The 27,383-nt window shown below is 43.9% G+C and overlaps 1 protein-coding gene across 2 annotated transcripts in view; it reads left to right on the top strand.

Annotated features, from left to right (window-relative positions):
- The window catches only part of NXPE3 (neurexophilin and PC-esterase domain family member 3), a 92,920-nt gene that overhangs the window by 11,241 nt on the left and 54,296 nt on the right, over positions 1-27,383 (top strand). Inside the window, exons 7-11 of one of the 2 annotated variants that reach the window (XM_075542594.1) lie at positions 3,472-3,636; positions 4,512-4,645; positions 5,012-5,786; positions 8,154-8,229; positions 9,197-9,850. In XM_075542594.1, coding sequence (XP_075398709.1) covers positions 3,472-3,636; positions 4,512-4,645; positions 5,012-5,786; positions 8,154-8,229; positions 9,197-9,850 — 1,804 coding nt within the window. Of the gene's footprint in view, positions 1-3,471; positions 3,637-4,511; positions 4,646-5,011; positions 5,787-8,153; positions 8,230-9,196; positions 9,851-26,727; positions 26,856-27,383 lie in introns of those variants that run through there. The other variant, XM_075542595.1, reaches the window with a different exon arrangement.

Here is a 27,383-nt window from a genome sequence, read left to right as displayed (position 1 = left end):
TGTCTCCCTTCACTTGCTTTTCTGTTGTTGTCCCTCAGGGAGGAGGTTATATGTAGATCTTTGTGGTGGATTCTCTCTTTCTCCTCCACCTTCCCCTTCCCCTCCTGGTATCTCTACTCTCATTATTGGTCCTGACGGGTTTATCTGTCCTGGATTCCCTGTGTTTCCAGCTCTGATCTGTATCCCAGTGCACATCCTCTGGTCTAGCTGGATTTGTGAGGTAGCATTGAGATCATGATAGTGCGGTGGCAGAGGGGGGGAGAAGGAAGCATTAAAGAACTAGAGGAGCGTTGTGAGTGTCATTGGTGCTGTGATATGCACCACGGTTCAGTGGGCAGGGATCTGGGGTTGAAAGGACGTCTTGCACTCCGGGCTCTTCTCTCTCATTGGTAGTGTGATTCCCCTTTTCCTGCTCTGAGCCGTCTCATCTTATCCCCAGCAGAATGGCAGTCACACTCTATTGATAACTCACAGCTGAACCATATCCAATCGCATTTCCCCCCACTTTCCTTTTTACCCAGACCCCTCAGGAGAATGAAGATTGTTTAGTGACAGTAACAAAAGTATTACTGGTGATGGTAATATGGCTAGAGGAGTCATATTAAATCATTAACCGCACTGCACAGAGCCACCAGGCACGTTCCAACTTGTAGACTGGGCAGAAGAAAGAGACAGGAAACGTAAAAGAAGTTCCTGATAGCTGAGATGCAGCCTTGAATGCACTCCAGCTAACTTTAGAGACCACCTCACGGACGGATTTGACACATGACTACTAAGGGCTGGAGGCTAGCTACGTCATGGGATGATGTCAGATAAACCCACACAGAAAGAAAGAAAAGGTCATTAAAAAGATAGCAAAGAAAGAAAAGACCAAAATTCATGTCAAAGAGACACTGAAACTTGCTCTTTTTTATTTTAACTTACCTTAAAAATGAAAAATAGCTGCAGCCAAAGATGGCAAGACTTGGCCTCACATGTTTGACATGTCAGGAGACACCAGGACTTTGTGCCTGGTATAATAGTGGAGCAGCGAAAAAGATGAATCGACAGCGTGCCTGCATTGGTGGGCTATTAGTCTACGCTGACATGATGACAATAACAACAACAACAACAACAACAACAGTGAGCTGATCTGTCTTCTGTTGCTCAAGCATTTGTTCTTGTGTTTAATATAGACTGTTTATACCCAAAATTAATTCTCCTAGTTTTGCCGTATGTTATCTTCCAGGAATTTGATAGTTCTAGCTTTAGTATTCAGATCTTCGGTCAACTTTGGATTACTTGTTCTGGGTGGTGTGATGCATCAGTCCTGTTTGATATTTTCTGCAAATGGATTTCCAGTTTGCCAGCACCATTTGTCAGAGACGGTGGTGCCTTCCACGTTTCTAGAAGCTCGGCCATCCTCGATGGAGACTTTTATTTTGGTATTTTATATTCCACTTCATCGGTCGCTGTGTCTGTCGTTGCACCAGTACCAGGCTGTTTTGATTATCCTGATCTTAGAGTATGCGTAAGATCAGGGGATGTGAGGCCTCCTACTTTGGTGTTCTTCTTCAATGTTACTTTGTCCACTTGGGTGTGTTTCCTTCCATGGAAAGTTGCTGATCAGCCTTTCCATTTTATTACAGAATCCTGCTGGGATCTGGATAGGGATTGTATTACATCTTCAGATTGTTTGGGGTAGCACTGACATGTTCACAATGTCGAGTCTCTTGATCCACGAGCCTGGAGTAATTTTTCATTTATTTACATGTCTTATGTAGGTTTAGTTTCTTGCAGTAGTGCTTTTTAGTGTTCTTGTGTAAGTCTTTTGAGTCCCCTTTTGACTTTATTCCTAGGTTCTTACCTTATTGGGGGGGCGATTATAAATATCTTTTTTCCTTTGATTTTCTTTTCAGGGTTTTCCCAGATGGGATAGAAGAGCCCAGCTGATTTTAGTTGATATGCATGAGCCCTGCTGTGTTTGTCTGTTTTGTACTAGCTTAGATTCGTGCCTGCCTTCATTAAGTTGTTATGACTTCCTTACCGCTGAGTTTATTCCTACCTCCGTGACCCTATAAGCCAGTGGTCCTCGACCTTCCTCATGCCCCGACCCTTTCACACAGCTCCTCATGCAGTGACCCCCCCAACCATAATAGGATTTTCGTTGCTACTTCATAACTGTAATTTTGCTACTGTTATGAATCAGGGTGATCCCTGTGAAAGGGTCGTTCAACCCCCAAAGGGGTGGCGACCCACAGATTGAGAGCCGCTGCTATCAACTAAACTCAATGCACTGTCATCTAGTCCATTCTAACTCATAGCTGCCTATAGGACAAGGCAGATCTGCCCCTGTGGGTTTCGTAGCAGCTGGTGGTTTCGAACTGTCGACCTTGTGGTTAACAGCCCAACTTGTAACCCAGTACACCACCAGGGACCTTCGAGAAGAATACACTGCCTCACAGGGTTTCCAAGGCTGAAATCTTCACAGGAGCAGCCTGCCTCATCCTTCTTCCGCAAAGTGATGGTTGGGTTCGAACCAGTGACCTTCCGTTTGACAGTGCTTGATCCATTGCGTCACCAGGGTTTCTTCAATAAGTCATTCCCCTACTGTGGACTAGGAGAGAGCTTCCCCCACAGGATTTCCTAGGCTGTAAGTCTTGATGCAAGCAGACTACGCATCCTTTTCCACTGGCGGGTTCAAACTGAAATCTTTGAGTGCTTTACCCACTGCGCCATCAGGCTCCCTATTCCGTCGTTAGGGGAATTCAGTGTTTCATTATTGAATTTAGTACAATTAAGTCATTAATTGCAATATTAGCTAGAATGCTTCTCTTAAGGAATTCAGCAATTATTTGGTCTCCTGTTCCAGTTTGTATAGGAAAGGTAGAATGACAAAAACAACCAGGCAGAGAGCCTTTCTTATGCAGAGTTGCTGGTGGTTTGAAATGTTGACCTTGGGATTGAAAGGCTGACCCCTGACCCACGATGCCACTAGGGCTCCCAAAGACAGAATTAATCATAGTTACTTCTTACGTTTTAAAAGATTTATCTTTGTACCTTTTACTTACAAATTTTTAAAACAATCCATTGGTGGTTCACACTCTCTGACCAATTAATTTTTAAAAAACACTATTGCTGTGAATTCACGAGTTTAAACACAATCGGTGCATTTGGGCACTTCCAGTTTGATAAAGTAAATGGTGTGAAAAACCATTTCTTCTTTGAAAATAATTTTAAAATATTTGAAGCTACTGATACAGTCCTATGGAAGTGCCCCTAAGCAAGAAAAAAAGATGTAAAGCATTTCCAGTAAGAGGACTGAGTCAAAAGGATTTTTAAAAAATGTGGATGAATTTAATTAATGAAAAATATGAAGTGGTATCATAATGATAAATTAAAACAATGAATTACGATCAATCAGTTGTGCTTCCCAATGTGCCTTGCCCATCTCAGTGGCATTTCCTTCCCTTTTATTTCCCCCACTATCAGTTTGAAAGCTGAATGGCTGTACAGTCAAGGCAAGGGGAGAGCTTATCGGCCCGGTCAGCACATCCAGCTCGTCCAGTATTTGGCCACTGTGTGTCCTCTCACGTCCACACTGGGTCTTCAGACTGCAGAGGATGCCAAACTAGAGAAGATTCTCAGTAAGCAGCGGTAAGCCCGATTATTTATAGCAGCTAATGAGTTCATAAGTGAAAATACCTCGGAGTCTTTTCTGCAGATGAGTAGATCTGATAGGCAGGGGGAGGCAAGTGCTGTGTCCCCATTTGTTCCAGACACTTGGCTCCTTGTCCGTGTGAGCGCCCTGCAGGGGAGCTGAGGCGTGCAGAGCTGACCAGCCCACCCCGCCACGAGGACCACACCGCTAAATGCTTGTTGAGTGGGAGGGCTGAGCAGTGTGGGGAAAAGGAGATTTAAAAAGTGTATCCTGTGGAAGTCGGTGTTCATGCAGGCTTCTGGATAGCGTTACGTACAGCTAGCAGCATTCAGCAGTTCCTTTTTCCCCTTAGTCAGAGATGAGCGTGCCTTCGCAACTTACAAATAAGTTTCCTGACCTTTTCTGTCCAGTATTTTCAAATGAGACTTTATAATTTGGAGATGATTAAAGATAATGGTTTATTTTTATTTGTGATAATGCCACTGGATTAAAAATAATTTTTTTCTGCCACTGGACTTTTTAAAAAGGTTTTATCATGAATGGGTAAGACTTACAGAGCTGATGATTAGTTTTACTTTCAGCAAGTTCATGCACATGTTATTTCAGCTCATCTATTGCCCCCCTCAAAGTACCATCCATTGATCCCACTTCCTCCTTGTGTTTCCTGTTTCCGTTTCCCCTTTCCTAACCTCCCGAGCTTTGCCCATTTGATCTTAGATGGTTGACTCTTCTATTGTGGGAGCTAGCTCTGTTTCAGACTTGAAGGGTAGCAGCCTGCTTTTAAAACATGAGCTTTCAGCTCCTGGGTTTTCTTACCTTGCTTTGAGGTTTCTTTGTTTTGTGTTAAATCATATCAGATGTTGATTTTTAGGTTTCATCAGAGACAATTGATGAATCAAAGCCAAAATGAAGAGTTGTCTTCTCTTGCTCCTATGGAAACAAGGTTATCTCAAGTGTCTGGGCATTCAAGTCCGGTTCATGATTGCCAAGTAGTTCAGGAAAGTGGTAAGTTGATCTGTTGGGTACCATCACAAAGAAGAATGTACATAGGTTAAAATAATTTATTTTTTAGCTGGTCAGTACCAAGGAAATTCAAAAAGTGCATGGAAACATATAATTAAAAGGTAATGGATTTTTTCCAAAAACTTTTTGACGTTTTGTGTGGAGCAGATGCTTTGATTCTTGTGACTAGCATTAAGTACGATTTTCTTAAAGAATGTTTGGTTTGTTATTTTAGGTAGAGTGAAGGGAAACCAGTAAGGCATTTAATTGCATTTTACTAAATTTATGGAGGAGGTTTAAGGAGAAGGATACGAAGAAAGTGAATTCTTTACATGTTTAGCAATGTCAATGATATTCTTTATGTTCTAGAACCCGTCATCCAAGTCAATTCTTGGATTGGGATAAGCAATAAAGACGATCAGTTGTATGCTGCGAAGAGTAACATTCCAGTCTCTGGACACACGGCAAGATATTCCCGAAACGATCTGCACTTGGAAGACATCCAGACGGATGAGGACAAGTTGAACTGTAGTCTTCTCTCGTCAGAGTCTACTTTCATGCCAGTTGCATCAGGATTATCCCCAGTCTCGCCCACAGTCGAGCTCAGGCTACACGGTATTAACTTGGAGCTCGACGATGACTGTGTTGCAGGTGAAGCTGTGAAAGGACTGGAAAGCCAGGACATGGGAAAGGAGGAGGAAAGGGCTGTATGGGCCACAAACGAGAATTCTGCTAAAATCCTGCAAAGTGCGATCAGTCCAGAGGGACGTGACAAAACTGGGCTGTTCCCATGTGCTGAGCCAACACTAACCAGTATTGTCTTAAGAGAAGACAGCCCTAATCTCACACCTTTTCCCGAGTCACTTAGACATCGTGTCTTCCACACACCTCCAGAGGGCGAAGAAACTACATCTCAAATAGCTTTAGAGAAACTTTCCTGTCGGATTTTAACTCAGAGACCAGTCGCTCTGGAGCAAGATGACGTCAACCTCCAGAGATTGAACGATGCTGCAACCAAGCTTCAGGCTTGTTGGCGGGGCTTCTACACCCGGAACTACAATCCTCAAGCTAAAGACGTGCGATGCGAAATCCGGCTGCGGAGGATGCAGGAACACATTGTCTGCTTAACAGAGGAAATAAGAAGGTAAGCCCAAATCCCTGCTTACGTGCTGTTGGTATGTGGGGTCAGACTTTTAGAGCTGATTCCGAATACGGAGTCATTTCTTGTGTGATGGGAACAAATTTTCACACTGCTGGTTTTCTTGTTTGCCTTTTACACCAAAGCAAAAGCGTCCTGGGGTCAGACCCTATCGTATGACAGAGATGGGGACCCGGATGCAGGGGATCAATAAATGATGAGGGAATGACTGTGAGCATTATGGGAGAGCTTTCTCTATAATCCTATCACGAAAGGGTACCCAAAATTTGGGAAAACGAGTATAAAAATGAGAAGATGGGAAAGTCTACCTAGTACCTAATAAATGACATCATAAGAATTGATGAAAATAGCAGGAACTCAAAAGGGGCCGAAATACTGGAGCGATGGTTGGAATTATTCTTTAATTCCATTGCTCAGAAGCTTTACTCACTGACAACCCAGGAAAAGTAGGATGCCATGATAGATCGAAGGTTAGTACCTCAACTAGTGGTCGTTACTGTTGTAAAGGAGAAGAGGAGGAGGCAAAAGAGTAGCCAGAGGGAGAAGGGAACTAGCAGAGCACGTGTCCCAACTCCGACAGAACAAGGTGCTCGGGAGAGACGAGATGTGAGGACAGAGAGTGACCCATTAGACAGCATCAGGAGGTCATGGGAGACCTGTCGGCATCCCACATACTTCTCTGAGGTTCAGTGATTTGTTAGAAGGATCCACAGAACTCAGAATAAGCTTATACTCTTGGCTATTTTGAACTGACTGTGCGAATCGCAGTCCAAAGCTTAACCAGTACACCATGCCATGTATTCCACTGTGATCCTCAAGGTCAGCAGTTCAAAACCACCGTCCACTTCCTGGGAGAAAGATGAGACTCTGCTCCTGTAAATAGTTACAGTCTGGGAAACTCAGTGGGGCAGTGAGTTTGATTTTTTTTTTTTTTTTTGAGCGATGCCCTTAGTGGAGAGTCTAGTTTGGTTAAGGTAAAGCTGGAAGGAGATGCTGAGTCTATGAGGGAGTTGGTGGATGACAGTTCTAAATGGCACAAGGAGTCCCAGTATGGTGCAAATGGCTAACATGCTCAGCTGCCAGCCATAATTTTGGAATTTCAAGTCTACCCAGAGGTGCCTCCGAAGAAAGGTCTAGCATTCTAATTCTGAAGAATCAGCCATTGACAGCCCTATGGAGCACATGGGGTTGACGTGAGTCAAAATAAACCCCACTGGAACTGATTTTAGGTAGCCCCAAGGGAGTTGTCTGAGGGCCAGGGAAAGTATGGAATTGGGCCGGAGCCTAGAGCAGAGATGGCTGCGTGGGAGAGACTGGAGAGCTGGAGAACATTTCTTTTCTGGTAGCGTAAACATGGAGATGGTGAGTGTGAGCTCACAGCTAAAACTGATGAATGACTCTTGGATGAGGGGCTTAGTTAATATGGCCGGGACTAGGAACAGACGGGTCTATGTGAATAGACTCATAGGAGGTGGTTGAAGCAGCGATCCTGAGTATAGCTAGTCCCTGACGTACGATGGGGTTTTGTTCTGACCTAAGTCAAACACCTCCTTTAAAAACAGCTTTCTATTTTTCAGTGTTCCTTATTGCCTTTTATTGTCAATGTCTTTATAAATCCAACCTTTAGTTTTCTTTATCATTTGGAAATATACATAAGCTTAGAGCTATGATGACATTAACAAATTGTGCACTGCAACATTACATAAAGGGGTTTCTTGGAAAAGTAAAATTAAAACATGAAATTTTCCATGAATATTTTGAAGCCTTGTTTATAGCACATATTACTAGTGATGAATTTTTTTTAAAGATGGTCTAGTGCAAGTGTGGTTTCTCATAACTCAAATACAATATAAATCAGGGACTATGTGTAATAAACACAGAGTATTGGTATCTTTGAGTAACTCCTACTCTTTGTAGTTGGGACTGGGAAATTGAAATGAAAGAGCCCTTCATGGTTCATTTTTATCAGTGCTATTCCCTAAAGACCCATGCTACTAAGTCAGTTCTGACTCACAGCAACCTGCTAGGACGGTGTATAATTACTAGCTGGGGTTTCTGAGACTAAATCTTTACAGCCAGACAGTCTCGTCTTTTCCTCTGGGAGTGGCTGGTGGGCCCAAACAGCTCACCATGTAGTTAACGGCCCGGCACATAAATTGCCCGAAGGACTATACTCGTGGAATTGATACCATCTAAATTTCAGCCGCATCTGATTTGGTGTATACTTTTGAGTCATAGTTTAAACCTAAAGCTTCAGGTTGGATCTCCCAAGAGTGGAAAGAACTGTTCAAATATGAATCACTTCCCACTGCACCTGTTTAGTAGTCAGTAAAGCATCTTGCATTATTGTAGATTGAGAAAAGAAAGAGACGAAGAGCGCATGAAACAGCTTGTGCAAGAAGAAGCTCTGAGATTCCTGTGGAACCAGGTAAACCCCTTCCTGCTGATTTTTCCGATGTGGGAACAAAAGAGCTTTCTAGATCCAAATATTCATGGAGTCGTCAGGTGTGTAAAATCCTCTCCTCGAGGCTTGCTGATTGTTTTCTTGTAACTGAACCAGGGACAGTGAAATTTACTACCTTTTATGGGATCTTGAATACATTTTGATGACTTTGAGGACGATAAAGTAGTATAAAGCTCAAGGAAAGTGGCTAAGTTGACAGATGTTCTTACACCCTTCTAATAAATATAAAATCTTTGTAGCTATTTGATTTTATGTTATTAAACATTATTTTGGAAATATTTGAATGAAAAGTGACAGAAAGCATATAATGACTGTAGTGTAGGTTACATGCCCTAAAAATACATGTTTGCTTAGGAGAATGAGTTTGAATTTTGGAATTCTACATTTTAGGGACAGACAATAGGTTTTGCTGGTATTTTATTGCCTCAATGTTAAATGATAAATAACATCTTAGAGAAAAAAATATATCTATACATTTTTAATCATTTTATTGGGGGCTTGTACAACTCATCACAATCCATGCATCCATCCATTGTGTCAAGCACATTTGTACATTTGTTGCTATCATCATTCTCAAAACATTTGCTTTCTACTTGAGCCCTTGGTATCAGCTCCTCATTTTTGTCACCTCCCTCCCTGATCCCCCTTCCTTCAAGACCCCTTGATAATTTATAATTATTATTATTTTGTCATATCGTACACTCCCTCCTTCACCCTCACTCCCTCATGAAACTTTGATAATATCTTAGAAATATTTTTATGAAATAATTTTTCTGATAGGATTTGACCCATGGACCTTCCCCACATTGCTGGCGAGGACCCTTTGCTTAGGCTGGGGGTGCCATGGGGGTGCTCTGGTTTTCCCAGAGAACAAGTTCACAGAGCAGTTTTCAAGCGACAATAAAGGGATGTCCCCTGGTTTGTTCTCTAGGTCAGATCTCTACAGGCGTGGCAACACACCGTGGACCAACGCCTCCACTCCTGGCAGACAGATGCTCCCGTTTCAAGTCCTCTCCTGCCGCCTAGACCTCTATTCTCGGCTGAATGCCAGGAGCCCTCCTCTGACTGGCCCACTCTTCCCAACGAAGCGCCTCAGGAGGAATCCTTGCCAGAATTTCCAGACTCCGGTTTCCATTCCTCCCTCACAGCCCAAGTTCCCTGTTTACAAGATTCTTTGGAATTTGAAAAATGTCCCACAGAAGGCAGTGAAAGTTCTTTAATGGGGAATTCCATGGACACAGTCAAGCCCGGTAGAGAATCAGACCCAGGGCATGTGAGTGAGGAGAATGGTGGCTGGAGTAAGGAGAGCTCAAGCAACGAGCAAGACAGTAGTTTGCTTGAGCAGTACTTAACTTCCGTTCAACAGCTGGAAGAGGCTGCTGAGAGGGCGGCTTTGGATGGAGGACTAGGAGAGAGTGAGCTTCCCAGAGCTCACTCCTTGGAAAAACTAGATGCCGTGTCTGGTAATGTTCCTGCCGGAGAGACGGACGGCGTAGCATCTCCCTTGTTACCAGAGGAGATGAGCCAGACACCCGAGAATTGTAAACTCAGTGCAGATGATCAAGAATGTGACCCTGCGTTTCAGGTATTGCATGTTGGTATCACTGCGTAGCATGACCGGTTGGTTGTGAAGCAGAAATCCACTTGGTTCCAAGTGTTTCCAGTTGCCTGTTTCATATTTGTTTGTAGAGGGCAGTCCTTCCCCTGATTCTGTTAGTGTTGACAAACGGTTGTATTCTTGTCTCGTATTCCCCAGCTCCTACTGGCTAAGCTTAGTCTTCATTTTGATTCTGCTCGCCTTGGTTTATCTGGAATGTACCAAATAACATTTACATTGAGAGCAATATGCACTTTATTCTTAACAACCGAATTGCATCAGTAATATTCATGTTTCTTGTATGTGCTCAGATGACTTCCTTTCAAAAATAATTAACCTCGGGTAGCTTAAATAGAAATAGGAAATTTTTATCTTTAAGATATAAGCAATTTTGATTCTTTATATGAGGAATTGAATTATGAAGTAAGGAATGTAATTGTTAAAACGAATGTAGTGACACATTTGAGGACGATGAATTATTGAAAGTTAAGCCTTTTTCTTCCCTTCTTTTGAAAATATAAGATGATAGGATTCCTCAGCATCAAAGTGTCCCCTGCAGGCTGTAAATCAGGCTTACAGAGATCGCACAAGAACATTTCTCTAGCCACGAAGAAAGCAAGCGCTAACGCGTGTTCTTGGGGTACTGTCACAGCAAACATTTTGTCCATTTAGCGCTTCGATGACCCTACAGAGAAATGTGCCAGTGTATTTCCAGAAACAATGAACGCGTTCCTGTTCTTGCTTCCTGCTTACGCTGGCTCCCCTATCTCAGCAGAAGGTGGATGGCCATTCACTTCACCCTTGACCTCTGCCTCCTTGGTGAAGAGCATTAAAGGGAATGCTAGTGACAGAATATGGATGTCTTTTTAAAAATAATGAACAAATAACCATTTTCTATCTAAAATGCTGAAAATGTGCCACATTTAGAATGAGGCTTAATGATAGGTAAGGAAAAATTAACCACTTGTTTTTTGAGAAAGAAAATATATCTGTAACTTCAGGAAGACATGTTAATATTGTAGGTAGATGCATTTGCAAATGAAAGGTGCTTTTGGGAAAGTTAATATTTTAATCTTTGAGAATGTCCTGAGACGATTGAACAGCATATTATCTGATTTTCCCCAAACCATGAATGTGCAAATGTGGCAATACTGAAGTGTTCTCGAAATGTAGGTGCTAAATGTCTGCTTGTGAGTCTGTTGCCGTCAAAGTTCCCTTCTTTGAAGTTCTATCAAACACAAAACTTGTGATTCTTCAAGAATAAAATCAGGGATCCCATGTTCTGCTTTGTCTCCAGCACGGTGAGATGTCTTTTTCTGGACTTAGACGTCTGTAGCGCTCAGGTTGAGAAGGCGTGGATTTCATCCACAGACAGCCAGACACAGGAAACGTCTTCTGCACCGTTTAACCATAAGAGCAGGCTGGCCTTCGAAAGGATTTTCTCTCATAAAGCATGTACAGAGTTAGTTGAATGCATGTGAAATTAAAATAGAGTTTTTTTACTCTCAGAATAGTGCTAGTTATCTTTTAGGATGATTTTGAACTTATTCTTAGATACACTTTATTTTTCTATGTTATAGTTAAGTGCCTCATTTGCTGCCCACTGTTAGACAAGAGAAGCCAATTTGCACTGTACTGGCACCAAAGTGCTGCTTACGGTCCATTACTTTCCATAAAAGCTGCTGAAGTGTCATGGTTCAGTATTACCTGCGTCGGTGGCTCCAACATCCTCCCCCACCTCTCCTTTCTTAAGAAAGAGTGACACACAAGTCAATTTGAACTTGGGCAGTATCAGCAGATCTTAACTTTGTTTTTCTGTCCGTAGAGAGTATTCAGAATACCTTTCATAAAACATGGCAGAATTGTTCATTTTAGTTCATTTGCATTTTATTTGCTTTTATTATTTTTGAAGTACAAGCATATGGAGCAGATCTTGCCCCTTAACTGTACAGACTGCCATGAATGTAGATGGAATGAAAATAGTGTACAGTAGAACATAGGAAACCTGTGGCATAGACTTACTATATTTTGATGAGTTACAGTATAATTTTAAAGTAACTAAACTATTTGTAACTATGGGGCTATTGACTGGTCTGGCTTCTTAGGGAACGATTGGTAGTAAGGCTTAGGAGGTTGAGCTTTGAACACAATTGTTCTTGTGTTTTTTTCTAATAGGAGACATTTAGTTCACTGTGCTGTCTTAGTTTATACAACAGTTCTCTTGATTTATGGAGAATTCAATATATTGATAGACATTTCTGAAGAAGCACACGATCATTCCACGTGGAAGCCGGGAGACACCTTAGAGATTATAATTCTAATCTCAGATTGAAGCGAAAGAGCAAATAAATTAAATGGATTGTGTAAGATTATTGCTAGCGGATAATAATGTTGGAGACTTAAATGTTATTGTATTAGAACATTTTATTATACTCTTTTTCTTAATCTCTGCATTTAGTGAATTAGTAGGGGAGTCTATATATAGTTCATACTCTTTGAAATAGAAAGGAAAGTTTTAAGAAAGATAGACTATCCCACTCAAGGTAGTTGCTTATAGAAATGACTCGTTCCTTCAGATCTTTAGTGAATTTCCTCTAAGAAATGTGATTTGATTAAGATGTTTTGTACAGAACAATCTAGTAGGAGTTACATCTTTAGAAACTAATAACCGCATCCTAGAATTTACTTACTTGCCAACAGGAGGGTGACAAGCTACTGATAGTATAAACTAAGCTAGTGAATGTTGAATTTAATTATGTTTGTCTTCAATTTTATGGGAGAACAGGTAATAAAAGTTTAACTCTCCTGGTATACGGAACATTTTAGTCCATCATGACAGTTGATTCGTACACAAGTTAGGTTGGTTTTTGAAATTTAATTATAAAAGGCTACATAATACGCATGTTGTAGAAAAATGTTCATTTATTTAGCTACTTAATTAATTGTACATCTGCAAGTAACTATTCTTAAATAATGTGGGTGCCATTCTTGACTAGATTTTTCTTTTACTTGCTTTGGATTGTTTTAAATGTAGAGATGCTATAAGAGTGTATTTTTCTGTTATCTACTCAAGACAAGTATAATTTTAATTTTCATAAATATTTCCAGGAACAGTGTAATCTTAAGATATTATCTCCCTTGATTATATATATTTTAAAACAAATTCTTAGATTTGGAATGTTAATAATATAAAAAAAACCCGCTCCACTTTCTGAAGCATTAATATACAGTAAAAAGGGCAAATATAGAATGATTCTGATTAATTTCCATTCATAGTGAAAAAAATTGCTTCGTGCACATTATTTTGCCGTGTATCTTATTAAATAATGTAATTTTTACATTTGTATTCCCTCTTTATTCATGAAGTGAAGCAGAAAGGATATATAAAGAACTTCCCAAACCTGTTAAATGATAATGCTTTCACTGTCTAAAATTACTGTGCCATATTAAAATTAAACTCAAGTAAACAAAGCAGTCCTCACAGTTTCAGGGTGAAAGTAAATAATTACCTTTTAAACATGTGGTGCTTTCTATGTATATAAATAAATATTACACTAAGTTTTAATTACTGAATTTAGTAGATAGCAGAAATCACTCTGTACTTCTTTTGTTAATTTAATTCTTTTGAGTGTTTTGTAATAATTTTAATGTTGACAAGAGTTTAAAATTATTTTATTGTGGACTGTTTTTAGATTTTTCTCCAATTTTGTTGTCAAAATAGAAATGAAGTGCTTATGTGTGTTTTATGAAGGCTCACTATTTTATATTATACTTAATTATTTTGTATTTTAGTCTAATTTTAAATAAAAGTTTGTATCTTTGTTTGAGCACATCATCTGTATTACAGTGACTTCTGGTAACGGTTCTTATTCGTTGTTCTTACAATTCATGGGTCAATAAAATTTGGAGAAAGCTATAAAAAGAACTGTGCTAAGTAAGGTCCTGAGTATTACTGTGATATAATTGAAGTTACAGTAAAACAGTCATAGCCTTAAGAAAATGATTATGCAAGGGATGCGAATGTTGTTTTATTCGGTATTTCAGAGGTAGCATTGTTAGGTGCTGGTGAAGACAATGGAAACTGGAAGTGTTAGCGGGTGGAAGAGCATGTCGATGACAGTTCTCTCATTTGACACATTAGGATCGGTAGTTGGTTAATCAAGATTGGTTAGAGCAGGGAATTAAAAAAAAAAAATATATATATATATATACACACACACACACACATACACACAAGGATAAATAAAGTATTGCTGTAAAATCATAGAAATCTTTATTAAACAAAACTGTATCAAGATGTAAAGTTAGTTTCTCAACATATCTTCCATTTCGGTGTTTAACACTTTTTAAAGAAAATCATTTTATTGGGTGCTCTTACAGATATTATAACAATAATTCAATTATTGCAAGCCTAATTGTACAATTGCTGCCACCATCGTTTTCAAAACATTCTTTCTTGAACTGTGATATCAGCTCCCCTTTATCCAGCCCCCTCCCCGTCCCCCAGGAGCCCTGCTTGTGGGTCTCCCTCTCACGCTCCCTGAAGAGCCGTGGGTGTTACCATTGCTTCCACACCACAGTGGTAGTTTGGCAATTGAAATACTCTTTTTCATATGGGAACCAACAGAAGGCTGAAGGGGCAAGATGAGGGCTAGAGAGTGATCTAGCCTGGGTACGTAAGATTTCTCAGTGGACTTTTTGGACGGCCCTTGTTACTCGTGAGAGTGGCCTTTTCCTAACCAATGTAGTTTTCAATTTCTTCAAATTTATTATAAATCTCCATGACTGCTCTTTGAGGAATAGCTATCAAAATGATGCCTTTGAAATCTCCAAACAAATGCCATAACCTCCTGAGCTGACCTCGGCCTTGAATTTAAGTGGCCCCGTAGATCCCCTGAAGCCACTGTTTTGATTGGGCCTTCTCCCACCTCTGCCCCTCCCCCTAAGGCACCCTTATAAGACCAACAAGTGTATTGCTGAGAGAACTTGTCTGTAGCCATCCACTGATGGCGGAGACATCTTAAACACGTTTTGTTAGGAATGTACCTGTGCATGTGTGACCTGTAACCTGCCAGCGATGCTTTTTATTTACTTGTCTCTATACCGGACGGGCCCTGGTGGCGTCGTGGTTGTGTTGGGTTGCACTACAGGTCAGTAGTTTGAGACCACCAGCAGCGTCACAAGAGAAAGACGGATTTTCTACTCCTGCAGAGTCCCAGTCTCAAAAACACGGGGTGGTCTCCCCTAGCTGACAGGGGCGCCTTAAGGCCATGCGTCAGAATGGACGGGATGGACTGAGTTTGGTTTGGATATTTTTTTCATCCATACCAGAAAGTTTAATAAAAAATATTTTTCTTGAGATAGCACTGACCTACATTATTTAAGCAAAACTGGCTGATAAACTCTGGTGCACGTTTGCTTATGAAGCCATCACAAAATTAAGGAAACGAACATATGCAGGACCCCTGTGCTTTTTGAAATCAGGCATTGTGTAAGTCAACTCAGTTCTTTTTCAGTGTTGTTTACTTTGAGTACAGATGTTCTGGGGTTCTGTGGGTTTGGTGCACGTAAAATGGGCCATTTCTACTTTAGATTTCTGTAGATGGAGGGAGAAGTCAAAAGTATTTATAAAGTCGTCTGAATGGAGTGCATTGACGTTCCTGTTTCTTTTAATCTTTATTAAACTTTTTAATAACAATTTCCTTTTGAGTATTTATTTACAAGGCCCTCAATTTTGTTTTCCATGAAAACTTTGTCTTTTTCCACCTGATTTCAAAGGTTCTTATTAATAGTAATTAGATTATATAATTACGACAGTCCAACCAACCTGGACTGGTTGAGAAACTGCCACACTAATTGGTGGGAGTGGCTGTGCGCCCTCTCAGTGGGGCCTCGCACCAACGATAGGGGGCCTTCCCTGACTCCCTCTGACTTGACAGGAGGAAGGAGGGTCGGATGAACAGCAGTCCCAGGGTGTTCTTACACGGCAGAGGTCAGACATGCCTCCACCGCACAGCCCTCTTTTCCACTTCTGACATCAGCCGTGCTTCCCATCCGAGCACTGTCCAGTCTGTTGGTTCAGTAATTCATTGTAATGCCATAGGCCCTCACAGACAAGACTTAAGATCATGGGGTTTATTAGGGAAGTTTGCAGGTTACAGCTGGGGGTCATGAACGCTCAGCCTACAGCTCTCACTCAGGACAGCAGCAGCTCAGGTAGACCCCTCGGCACACATCTTTCCGCCATGCAGTCCCTCGCCCTCTGCCGTACTTGGACAATGCTACAAAGGTCTTTTCGTAGCCAAAGGGCACTCCTTGCTGCTACCATAAGCTTCAGCCCGCACCTCTGGTTCTGTGTGTTAGCAAACCCATACTTAAGTGTCTGGTGAGCCTCCTGGGCGAAGGCACCCGCTTTCTCCATGGGCTGCGTGTGCTTGGTGCTGCAGCTTCTGCTGCCGTCGCTTCGCCACCACTTGGCTGCTCTCACTGGCTCTGGTGTCCGTTCCCTGGATTGAGGAGGTTCAGCATGCAGGGACATGATCCCTTCTTGGCGGTAGTAAACGCCCCCCCCCCCCCCGTTTCTGCTTCTAGAGGGCTCATCTATACCAACAGAATGGCAAAATCAACAAATCCCCACATTAGAATTCCAAGTTTTTACGACCACAGTTAACCCTGTTGACAATCACTCACAGTGAATCATGTAATTTTATCAGCATTAAAATTTTTTAAATTATTTTTTTTCTATCAACATTTTACCCCGCCTTCTGTTGCCCAGGCAGATTAAGATAAGAAATACATCCAATCTGCATTGTCCCCCCCAGTTGCTCGGTGAGAGTTACAAAGACTGGCTCAAAGAGTTACATCAAGTAAATTGCTGCAGCATTGGTAGGTGCCAACCAGTCAGTGCTAACTGCTAGCAATCCGGTGTTCAACAGCATGCACATTGCCTGCTCCTGCACCGTCCTCACAAGTGTTATGTTTGAGTCATGCTTTTAGTGCCTGTCCAAAACCATCTCATTGAAGGTCGTCTTCTTTTTGTCTGATCCTCTACCAAACATGTCCTTATCCAGGGACTGGCCTCCCATGAGAATGTCGCAAGTCCATGAGAGGATGTCCCAACATCATCACTTCTTTTTTTTAAAAAATAATTTTATTAGAACTCATACAGCTCTTATCACAATCCATATATCCATCCATTGTGTCTAGCACATACTGATAGGATTCATCTTTGGGTAATGTGAACAGGGTTCTCTGGAATGCCACCCTGCTGTGTATAAAATGAGCCTTCTGAGAAGTGAGAAGGGAGGGGTAGAGCATCTCCTCTGGACCTGAGATTCCTAGGTTGTGAACCTCCTGGATCCAGATGACAGCTAGACCATCAGAGGAGCAGCAGTACAACCCGGAACCAGAGCGTGGAACAGAGTGGTGGACTTCCCAATACACTGAAAAGTAAAGCTGAGTGCTTTTGTACGGACGGGCTTGCAGAGTAGGGTGCCTCTGGGCACTTCATTGGGGAAGTTGGGCATGCTGACCCATGGGAATGGAGCTGTGTGCCTTCAGGCTGAGGCTTTCTGGAGTGGGGCTCCTGTGGGCACTTACTTCAGGGAGCTGGGTTTGCTGACCCATGAAGCTTGAGTGGAATGCCTTCATGTTAAGGCTTACATAGGAGAGGTATGTCCATTGAGCATTTATTAGTAAGTAGACCAGAGAGAACTTTGGGACATGTCCTGATAACTGAGCATTTCTTGCTGACATTAAAGCGTCTGAACTTTAGCAAACCCTTTATTTTATTATTTTATTTATTAAAAAAAAACAAACCTTTTAAATTAGAATTTTGTCTGTGAGTTCTGTGTAGCCCTTGCAATGGATATTAGAACCCAGAGTGTAATATAGAGAACACCAATTAAGACTACACAGCCTTCAATACAGTGTGGATTTCTTTTTTCAGTATCATCAGTTCTTGACAATATGCTATTTTTTAATTGATTAAATGTCAACCAGATTTGTTGTAATAGAATTCCGTCCATCTTCTTTTGATGCTTCCTCAGTACTTTTCCCATTGAATCCTTCAATATTGCAGATCAGGGCTTGAATTTTTCCTCTTTAATTTCTTCAGCTTGACATATGACTCATCATGTTCTTTGTTTTTGGTTTTCTAATCAACTGTAGAGCATCACATTAATAACTACACGAGAGATCTAGCGATGACTGCTAAAAATGCTGGGCAAAATTTAAAGACAGGTAATTGCAGAACTGCAAAGTATCGATCCCCAAACAGTTACTAGCTATTTTGTAAATTTTAACATATACCCAGAAGTTCTTTGGAATTCCCTCCTTCAGAAGGTAAAGCTTCATTTTCCTCTCTGGGGTGTGGGCTGGATTTAGTGGCTTATTTCTAACAAACAGAAAGGGAAAAGTAGAAACTTCACTGTGGAGACACTGAGGAGATTCTGTGATTTAGGTCAGCATCACCACTGATGAAACATGTTATCCTGTGTTGAGAATGGCACGTGTGGTATCCTTCTCTTAGATCCTAAGTCCAATCCAATCATGAGGAATCACCAGACCAACACAGACTGAGTGACATTCTCAAAAATAGAATAATACTCGACCAATTCTCTTCAGAGGTCTTAAGGTGATTAAAAAAAAAAACAGGGATAAACAGAAAACGGTTAAAGATTGTAGGAAAAGAAAAGGAGAGACGATGACTAAATGCAAAATGATACCCTGATCCTTGATCAGTGTGATAGGTAGGATTATTGTGTCAACCTGGCCAATAAACACATGTAGGCTTAATAAGGTTTCAGTTTAATTGAAAGGCAAAGAGATAAATGGCATGGCGAGCCTCACCTTTCTGTCTCTTGCTCTCTGATGATCGGGCCAGTGTGCATCTGCCTTAGCTAGTTCTCTGCTCCAACTTGCGAGCTACACTAACTGTGGGACACCCAACCCGTGGATTGTGTCGTTATAGTTTGAGGTTCTTTCGAGAACTGCTTTGCCACGCTACTGAAGTGTACATCACTTGAACTGGGGACTGTTGGACCCTGTCATCTGGCTGACTTGGTGACTTGCCCTGCTCTTTGCTGCCTGTGGCCGGATTGCCTGTATTGCTCCACAGAAGACTCAGATGTCTGCTTCCTTGACTTGCACCCAGCAGCCCTTGTGAATTGAAGGACTGCCAGAGTATTAACTGTCTCATGGGAGTGAGTTGCACTGAGCCATTTGTACTGCTCTGTGGACTAATGAGCTGTCTATTGCTTATTTTGTATCTACCTATCTAAAATCATAAGTGTCCTGGTTTTGTTTCTCTAGAGAACCCTGTCTAACACAATCAGATAAAGGATATTAGTGAAAGGAAGTAAAATGTGAATAAAGTCAATTTTGTTATTGATCATCATGCCATTGTTAGGTAAAATGTGAACATTAAGGGGAATTGGGTGAAGGTCCACGGAACTCTCTATAGGAAGGCTGACTTTACCTTAAAATAAAACAATAGCATAACAAAAGCCCTGGGAGTTTTAGAAAATAGAGTTCAAATCCTCTTTTCCCCCAAGATGGACAGGAATATTTTTTAAGGTTCCTCTTGTGATTCTGAGATGAGTTTGATTTGTGGACTACAGAGCTCAAGAAATCAAAAGAAACAGTTTATCCCATTTCTCCCTAAGTTGTCAAAATCTCTAGCATGGCACACCACAAAGACTGGACTTTATATCTGAAAATTTTACTCCTTTACCAAATGTCAACTGGGATGGTGTGGTAATTACATACTTTTATGTCAACTTGAAGATACTTAAAAATGTAGGGGTGCTACTCAACCTGTCAATCACTGCCGATGGTGCCTCCTTGTGGGCATGGCCTTTTCATCAGGAGGGACCAGGGAACCTCCTGTCTATGCCTTGTCCTTTCTGCTTGATAACTCAGAGAGCTGCGGAGCCCAGGCATGTTTCCACCGATAGTGGACACACATGACTTTGCAATCACCAGCCTGTGATATTCCTACATCCTGCATCATTGCATGTAACTGTGTGAGTCTGAAGAGTGGCCTATGGACTAGAATTGGACTTGAGTTAGACTGGGCTGGGATGTGTTCTTGATGTGTAAGTACTTCTTGATATAAAGCTCTTTCTTACATATACGTGTCACTGGTTTTCTCTAGTCCACCCAGCCTAGCACAGATGTCAGTGGATTTCACCATAGACTATGACAAATGAATCTGTGTTTCAAATCAAAACAGGAAACACAGGGAGGAAGCTAAGTACTGTTAAACAGTGGGGTTTGCAGTCAGTGACGAGCAGACCTGAGGGATCAGCCTTCGCAGATAGAAAGTCAAAAGAAAACAAGAAGAAATACCCAAATCCACCACTACTGAGGCGATTGTGACTAACAGTGACTACAGGGCAGAGTTTCTAGGGCTTCTGAGACAAAAACTTTTTTAAAAAATGTTTTATTAGGGGCTCATACAACTCTTATCGCAGTCCATACATCTACATACATCAATTGTATAAAGCACATCCGTACATTCTTTGCCCTAATCATTTTCAAAGCATTTGCTCCCCACTTAAGCCCTTTGCATCAGGTCCTCTTTTTCCCCTCCCTCCCCGCTCCCCCCTCCCTCACGAGCCCTTGATAATTTATAAATTATTATTTTGTCGTATCTGCCCTATCTGGCGTCTCTCTTCATCCCCTTCTCTGTTGTCCGTCCCCAGGGAGGAGGTCACATGTAGATCCTTGTAGTCGGTTCCCGAGACTAAAACTTTTACACTAGGAGAAAGCCTCCTCTCTCCTGAGAAGCAGCTGGACAATGTGAACGGACCTTGTGGTTAGCAGCCCAAAGCACAACCCTTATAGAGAAATAGTTTAGCAACAAACGTCTGAAATCTCCCCCCCCCCCACCGAGATCACAAAACTTCAATTCTTTAGGTTTCACAGCATCACATACAAGCTTGATGTTTCTGTGTTTTTCCCTGAATGTGAGATTTCCATAAATGGAACAACCAGAACTTCCTCTTCTTCTGTGTCATCTCTTGAAAGAGGGAATCCAAAGTGGAGAAACTTGGAGTGCTAGGCTGCAAACTTCCTGTCCTCTTATTTATTTACTCCTAAATGCTGGCGATGGTGTCTCTAATGTCTAGCTGAAGAAATCGGAGCGCAGAGAAATGGGTGTAATTTGCACAGAACGGCCCTGTTGGAGCCTGGCTGTCGTAGTGGGTCACACAGTTTACTGTAACAGGCAGCAAAAAAACCACTCGCCGCGCCCTGGGAGAAAGATGAAGCTACTCTGGAGTTATTTATTTTATTTAAATCATTTTACTGGGGGCTCATCCAACTCATCACAATCCATACATACAGCCATTGTGACAAGTACGTTTGTACATGTGTTGCCATCATCATTCTCAGAACATTTTCTCTCTACTTCAGTCCTTGGTCTCAGCTCCTCATTTTTCCCTCCCTCACCACCCTTGATAATTTATAAATTATTATTTTTTCATGCCGTGCATAGTCCGATGTCTCCCCTCACCTACTGTTCTGTTGTCTGTCCCCCTGGGAGGAGGTTATATGTAGATCCTTGTGATCAGTTCCCCTTTCTTCCCACCTTCCCCTTCCCCTCCTGGTATCACTACTCTCATTATTGGTCCTGAGGGGTTTATCTGTCCTGGATTCCCTGTGTTTTCAGCTCTGATCTGTCCCAGCGTACATCCTCTGGTCTAGCCGGATTTGTAAGGTAGAATTGGGGTCATGATAGTAGGGAGTGGATGGAAGGAAGCGTTAAAGAACTAGAGGAAAGTTGTATGTTTCATTGGTGCTATAATGCACCCTGACTGGGCTGGTCTTCTCCCTGAGACCATTCTGTAAGAGGATGTCTAGTTGCCTATAGATGTGCTTTGGGTCTCCACTCCGCACTCCCCTTCATTTACAATGATATGATTTTTTTGTTCTGGGTCTTTGATGGCTGATACCTGATCCTATCAACACCTCGTGATCACACAGGGTGGTGTGCTTCCTTCGTGTGGGCTTTGTTGCTTCTCAGTTAGATGGCCACTTGTTTATCTTCAAGCCTTTAAGACCCCAGATGCTATATCTTTTGATAGCCGGGCACCATCAACTTTCTTCACCACATTTGCTTATGTACCCACTTTGTCTTCGGCAATTGTGTCTGGAAGGTGAGCATCATGGAATGCTAGTTTAATAGAACAGTGTTCTTGCATTGAGGGAGTACTTGAGTGGAGGCCCAATGTCCATCTGCTACCTTAATACTAAACCTATAAATATATGCACAGAGATCTATTCCCCATCCTCATATATAAATATATTTACATATGTACATGCCTGTATTTAGACCTCTATAAATGCCCTTTGCTTCCTAGCTATTTCCTCTATTTCCCTTTACTTTCCTCTTGTTCCACTATCTTGCTCAGCCTTCATTTGGGTTTCAGTAATTCCTCTCAGTTACATTGTCCTTGATCAAGTCCTACCAGGCCTCCTACACCCTCCTCACCATCAATTTTGGATCACTTGTTGTTCCCTTGTCTCTGAGTTTGTTAACACCTACTTCCTTTCCCCGGCCACTCTCTCTTCCATGTCCCCCTGGAACCTTTGGTCCTGTTGTTTTCTCCTCCAGATTGTTTATCCTGCCTATCTTATCTAGATAGACCTACAGAGATAAATAATATGCACAAAAACCAAGACAGAGCAAACCAAAGCAACAAAACAAACCAACAACAATAATAATTTATAAATTATCAAAGGTTCATGAGGGAGGGAGGGAAAAAATGAGGAGCTGATACCAAGGGCTCAAATAGAAAGCAAATGTTTTGAGAATGATGAGGGAAACAAATGTATGAATGTGCTTGACACAATGCATGTATGTATGGATTGTGTTAAGAGTTGTATGAGTCCCCAATAAAATGATTTAAAGAAAAGAAAGAAAAGCCTGTAAATAGTGCAAGGTCTGTTTGTTGACGTTGAGGAGTGTTTTCGGTTGAGTCTGAGGGTGTGACATGCCCTGGTCTCACAGTCTATTTTTGGTACTCCCTAGAGACTTAGTTGCTCTGTTCCTCTTGCTGTTCTGTTGCACGCCCGGTTCTTCCCCTTGCTGTTGTGTTTCACCTCGGTGTGGTGGGGTCAAATCGGGCACAATTCCCACACAGTATTTCCAGTGTTGTCCCTGCAGCACTATGGGTCAGTGAGGGACGTCTTGTCTCATAGTGGGGCCGGCTCTATTGTCCTCTCTGTGCTTTGGCTGTTCTGAGCAGGGATAGTCCTCAGGGCTTGATGGACCAGGATGTATTCCACTCTCTCTTGCTCCCGCTTCTTTTGCTCCTGTGGCTCTGATCAGACATGTGTCCTTCCCTGAGCTGTAGCTTCAGTGCTGTCCTCTGAAGTACATTCTTCTGGGGGGAGACGGGGGCTGTCCACGTAGTTTTCTCTGGGAATTATTAACAGTCTCTGTCTGTAGAGTTACTGTGAGTCAGAATCCGTGCAGTGGCTATGAGTGAGTTTTGGGTGCTGGTAAGAAGTAAACTGTGGTCCAGATTAAAGCAGTCTTGGATTTTGACTAGTAGCCTTGGACATGGGATGTGCCGAGTTGGGAGTGTGCTGACTTTTCAGTCAGAGATTTTTTAAAGAAGCAGGTAGTGTTGGACAGGCTTCTCTGGTCTCAGTGTTCTTGAACTCAGGTGGTTTCCTACTCTGTACTGCTGTACGAATATAGTAAAGCTTTGGGGATACCTCCACCTCACTGTTGATCCAGACTGGTAGTGACCAAACCACAGGTAATTTAAAAAAAAAATCACTTTATTGGGGGCTCTTTTAACAATCCACACCATTGTGCACATATGTTGCCATTATTCTTTTCAAAACGTTTACTTTGTGCTTGAGCCCTTGGTATCAGTTCCTCATTCCTCCCCCTCCCTCATGAACAGGGTAACTTACAAAAATCATATTATTGGGGGCTCTTATCGAACAGGGTGACTCTTTATAGGAGTAGAAAGCCTCAGCTTTTCTCCTGCGAAATGGCTGGTGGTTTGGAACTGCTGACCTTACATTAAGCTTAGCAACGTGTCTCTTGAGACCCATATGCCACCAGGGCCCCCTATGGGGAGGTAAAGATAGTTTTATTTACTTGTAAGGGGAGAGACAATTCTCAGAGCACTCCCTGCCCCAACAAAGAGTTTACAAGGCTGTGGGCGAGGGCATGGACATGATGTGCAAGGGAGTGCAGGGTGATGCTGGGCATTGTTCCTGGAAGGGACGGGGTTAGGGTTTGGCACCAACGTGGTCACCAGACTCCTCGTTTCTGAAATGGCTCCATGTAGCACCAAGTATGCCAGTCAGGTCAAAAGTAAGCCCACTGCCATCGAGCCGATTCTGAGTTTAGTGACCCTAGGGAACGTCGGGAGGCTTCCTCGACAGCACCACCAGGGCTCCAAACCATAGTTCTGGTTCTATGACATGAGTCGTAACGTTCTGCAGTTGGAGGTCAGGACCACTTTGCGCTTCTATGTGGGGCTGGCACAGCTGGTGATCTGTGGCTGGGAAAAACACCTGCTAGCAGGAAGCTTGGCAGCGGGTGGAGAGTGACATTTCTTTGGTTAACGGATGAGGCCCTTCTGGGGACATTTCTATTACTTGCCGCATCCAGCCCAAGGGACCCTTAAGTCTGGGAGGAAGATTCCTCAACCTAACTAGTTTCACAAGTTGCTCTTGTTCGTGGTTATGCGAACTGTAAAAATGTATTTAAAATTGCTCAGATGCCTCAGAGTTATGAGTTAGTGCTTGTGTGAAAGGGGCGTAGTAAAATGATTAAATTGGCCCCACAAACCTAGAAGTCACCATGTTCTGGCAAAGCATTTGCCAGGCAGCCAGACTGAAAGATGGCCGCTTGGGAGTCCCATCTGCTGTGAGATAAGGTTAATTGAGAGCCCAGATGAACATTTTCATTCGGCAGATAAGCATGGAAGTTATCTTTTGGGGCTCCAAATGACTCTGGAAGGCTATTATTCCTTCCCAAGGAAGAAAGAGAATGATATGATCGTTCCAGATCAAGTGGCCTAATTACATACACACAAACCCGTTGCTGTGGGGGTCTACTTTCCTATTAAAAATACCCCAACCATTTTCTCGTTTTTTATTTTAATCATAGTCATTTCATACAATATTTCTTTTAAAAATCATTTTATTAGGGGCACAAACAACTTTTATCACAATCCATACATACATCAGTTGTGTAAAGCACATTTGCACATTCGTTGTCCTCATCATTCCCAAAACATTTGCTCTCCACATAAGCCCCTGGCATCAGCTCCTCATTTTACTCCCTCCCACCCCGCTCCCCCCTTCCTCATGAACCCTTGATAATCCATAATTATTATTTTGTCATATTTTACACTGTCTCCCTTCACCCATTCCTCTGTTGTCCATCCCCCAGAGAGAAGGTTATACGTAGATCCTTGTAATCGGTTTCCTCTATAGGCCCCACTCTCCCTTCCACCCTCCCGGCATCGCCACTCTCACCACTGGTCCCGAAGGGATCATTTGTCCTGGATTCCCCATGTTTCCAGTTCCTATCTGTACCAGTGTACTTTCCCTGGTCTAGCTAGATTTGTAAAGTAGAATTGGGATCATGATAGTGGTGGGGGAGGAAGCATTTAGGAAGTAGAGGAAAGTTTTATGTTTCATTGTTGCAACACTACACCCTGACTGGCTGTCTCCTCCCTGAGACTCTTCTGTAAGGGGATGTCCAGTTGCCTACAGATGGGCTTCGAGTCCCCAATCTGCACTCCCCCTCATTCACAATGATAATGATCTTTTGTTCTTTGATGCCTGACACCTGATCCCTTCCACACCTCGTGATCGCACAGGTTGGTGTGCTTCTTCCATGTGGACTTTGTCACTTCTGAGCTAGATGGCCACTTGTTTACCTTCAGGCCTTTAACTGCTGTGGGGTCCACTTTCAACGCACAGGAGCCACATAAGACCAGAACCGCTCCAAAGGGTCCCCAAGTCCATCCACTTTCATGGAAGCAGGCTGCCTCATCTTCTGTAGAGGGATGGCCTCAAACCAGGGACCCCAGCTTCACAGCAGAGCACTGCGCAGTCGGGGTCCTGGTCGCCCCGTGGCGGGACCTCTTTGGATTCAGGGGCATGAAGCTCTGACAGGAAAGCACCAGAAGGCGCAGGGTCCCGAAGTCTGAAGCGGCCAGCACAGTGCTGGGGACAAGCCTGGCAGCCTAGAGCAGGGCACTCGCCGTGCCCGCGCTCTGCGCCCAGCTTCCGCTGCCTCCCGGGAGGAAGACGGACCAGGTGTGACCTCTGTGCGGACACTGGGGGTCCCGGCCAGCGGCGGGGGTCCGTCGGGTTCAAGGGCGCCGAGAAGAGCAAGTGGACTCAGTTCGCCGGCCGTCTGGGCGCTCCCGCGCGGGCAGCCGCCTTCCTGCTCGTGCTCCCTCCGTCGTCGACGGCCACCAGCAGTTGCGGCAGTCATTTTGGGGGACCCTCCGCTCTGACATGGGGGGGGGCTATTCCCTCTCCTACCGACCCCGCGGCAGAGAGGAGAGCCGCTCCTGAGGGTCTTCTGTCCAGTGAACCGCAGCCTCCGCCCCTGCGGAGGGAGGAACGTCGCGAGTCGCGGTCACGTCGTGGGTCTGGCAAGACGAGAGCCTCCAGGTCGTATTCCTGCGGTGACATCCCGCGGGGCCGACCCTCGAGACCCCCTCTCGCGCCACCGGGCGGAGTCAAGGCCAGGGGGCGGAGCCAAGGCCAGTGGGCGCCCGCTCCCAGCGGCGCGCCGACCGCCCCCGGGCGCGTGCGCGCGGCTGTCAGTCACCCTCCAGGCCCCGCCCACTCCGGGCTTGACCAATCGCAGCCGCCGGTCGGGGGAAGGCGACGCAGCCGGGCTCGGAAGCTGGGGTGGCCCCCTAGAGCTGCGGCGGCGGCGGCGGCGGCGGAGCCGGGCATCCCGCGCGCCGGGGCGAGTGCGAGGCGGGGTCCCGCGGTGAGTGGCGCGGCTGCGGGCGCGCTGGTGCGGAGAGCTGTGACCGGCCTCTCTGCGGTCCCTCCGGGCTGCGGAGCCCTCGTTGGCCGCTGAGGCGCGGGGGAGCCCCAGGTCGCGGCGGCAGGGACGGGGGGTTGGCCGAGGCCGAGCGGGAGCCCGGCGGCCGCAGTCTCGAACCGCAGGAGCCGCCGCCGCGGCCACCCGCGCAGGGGTGCAGCTGGGAGTGAGCATCTCCTTTACCTGGTTTCCGGACGGGTGGTACCCCGGCCTGCGCCGCCGCAGCGCGGCACAGCCAGGACCGGCGGGGGTGGGGGGACACCTCCACAGGCCGAATGGGGCGCCCGGTGCAGCCCCCCCGCAGCCCCTACCCGCTCCATCTCTGCGCTGGGCCCCCGCTGCTCCCCCTCTTAGCTAGCGGCGTTCACCCCTGGTGAACGGATCTGGCCTTGCTGAGCCGTTGTTTGCGGTAGGGGATCAGATTCAGGCCCAGTGGGAGAAACAGATGTCAACTTCGAAGGTGTGATGTTC

This window comes from Tenrec ecaudatus, chromosome 2 (genome assembly GCF_050624435.1).
Source record: "Tenrec ecaudatus isolate mTenEca1 chromosome 2, mTenEca1.hap1, whole genome shotgun sequence".
Classification (NCBI taxonomy): Eukaryota; Metazoa; Chordata; class Mammalia; order Afrosoricida; family Tenrecidae; genus Tenrec; species Tenrec ecaudatus.
The sequence above is the reverse complement of the archived record's forward strand: the minus strand, read 5'-3'. Positions and strand labels throughout refer to the sequence as shown.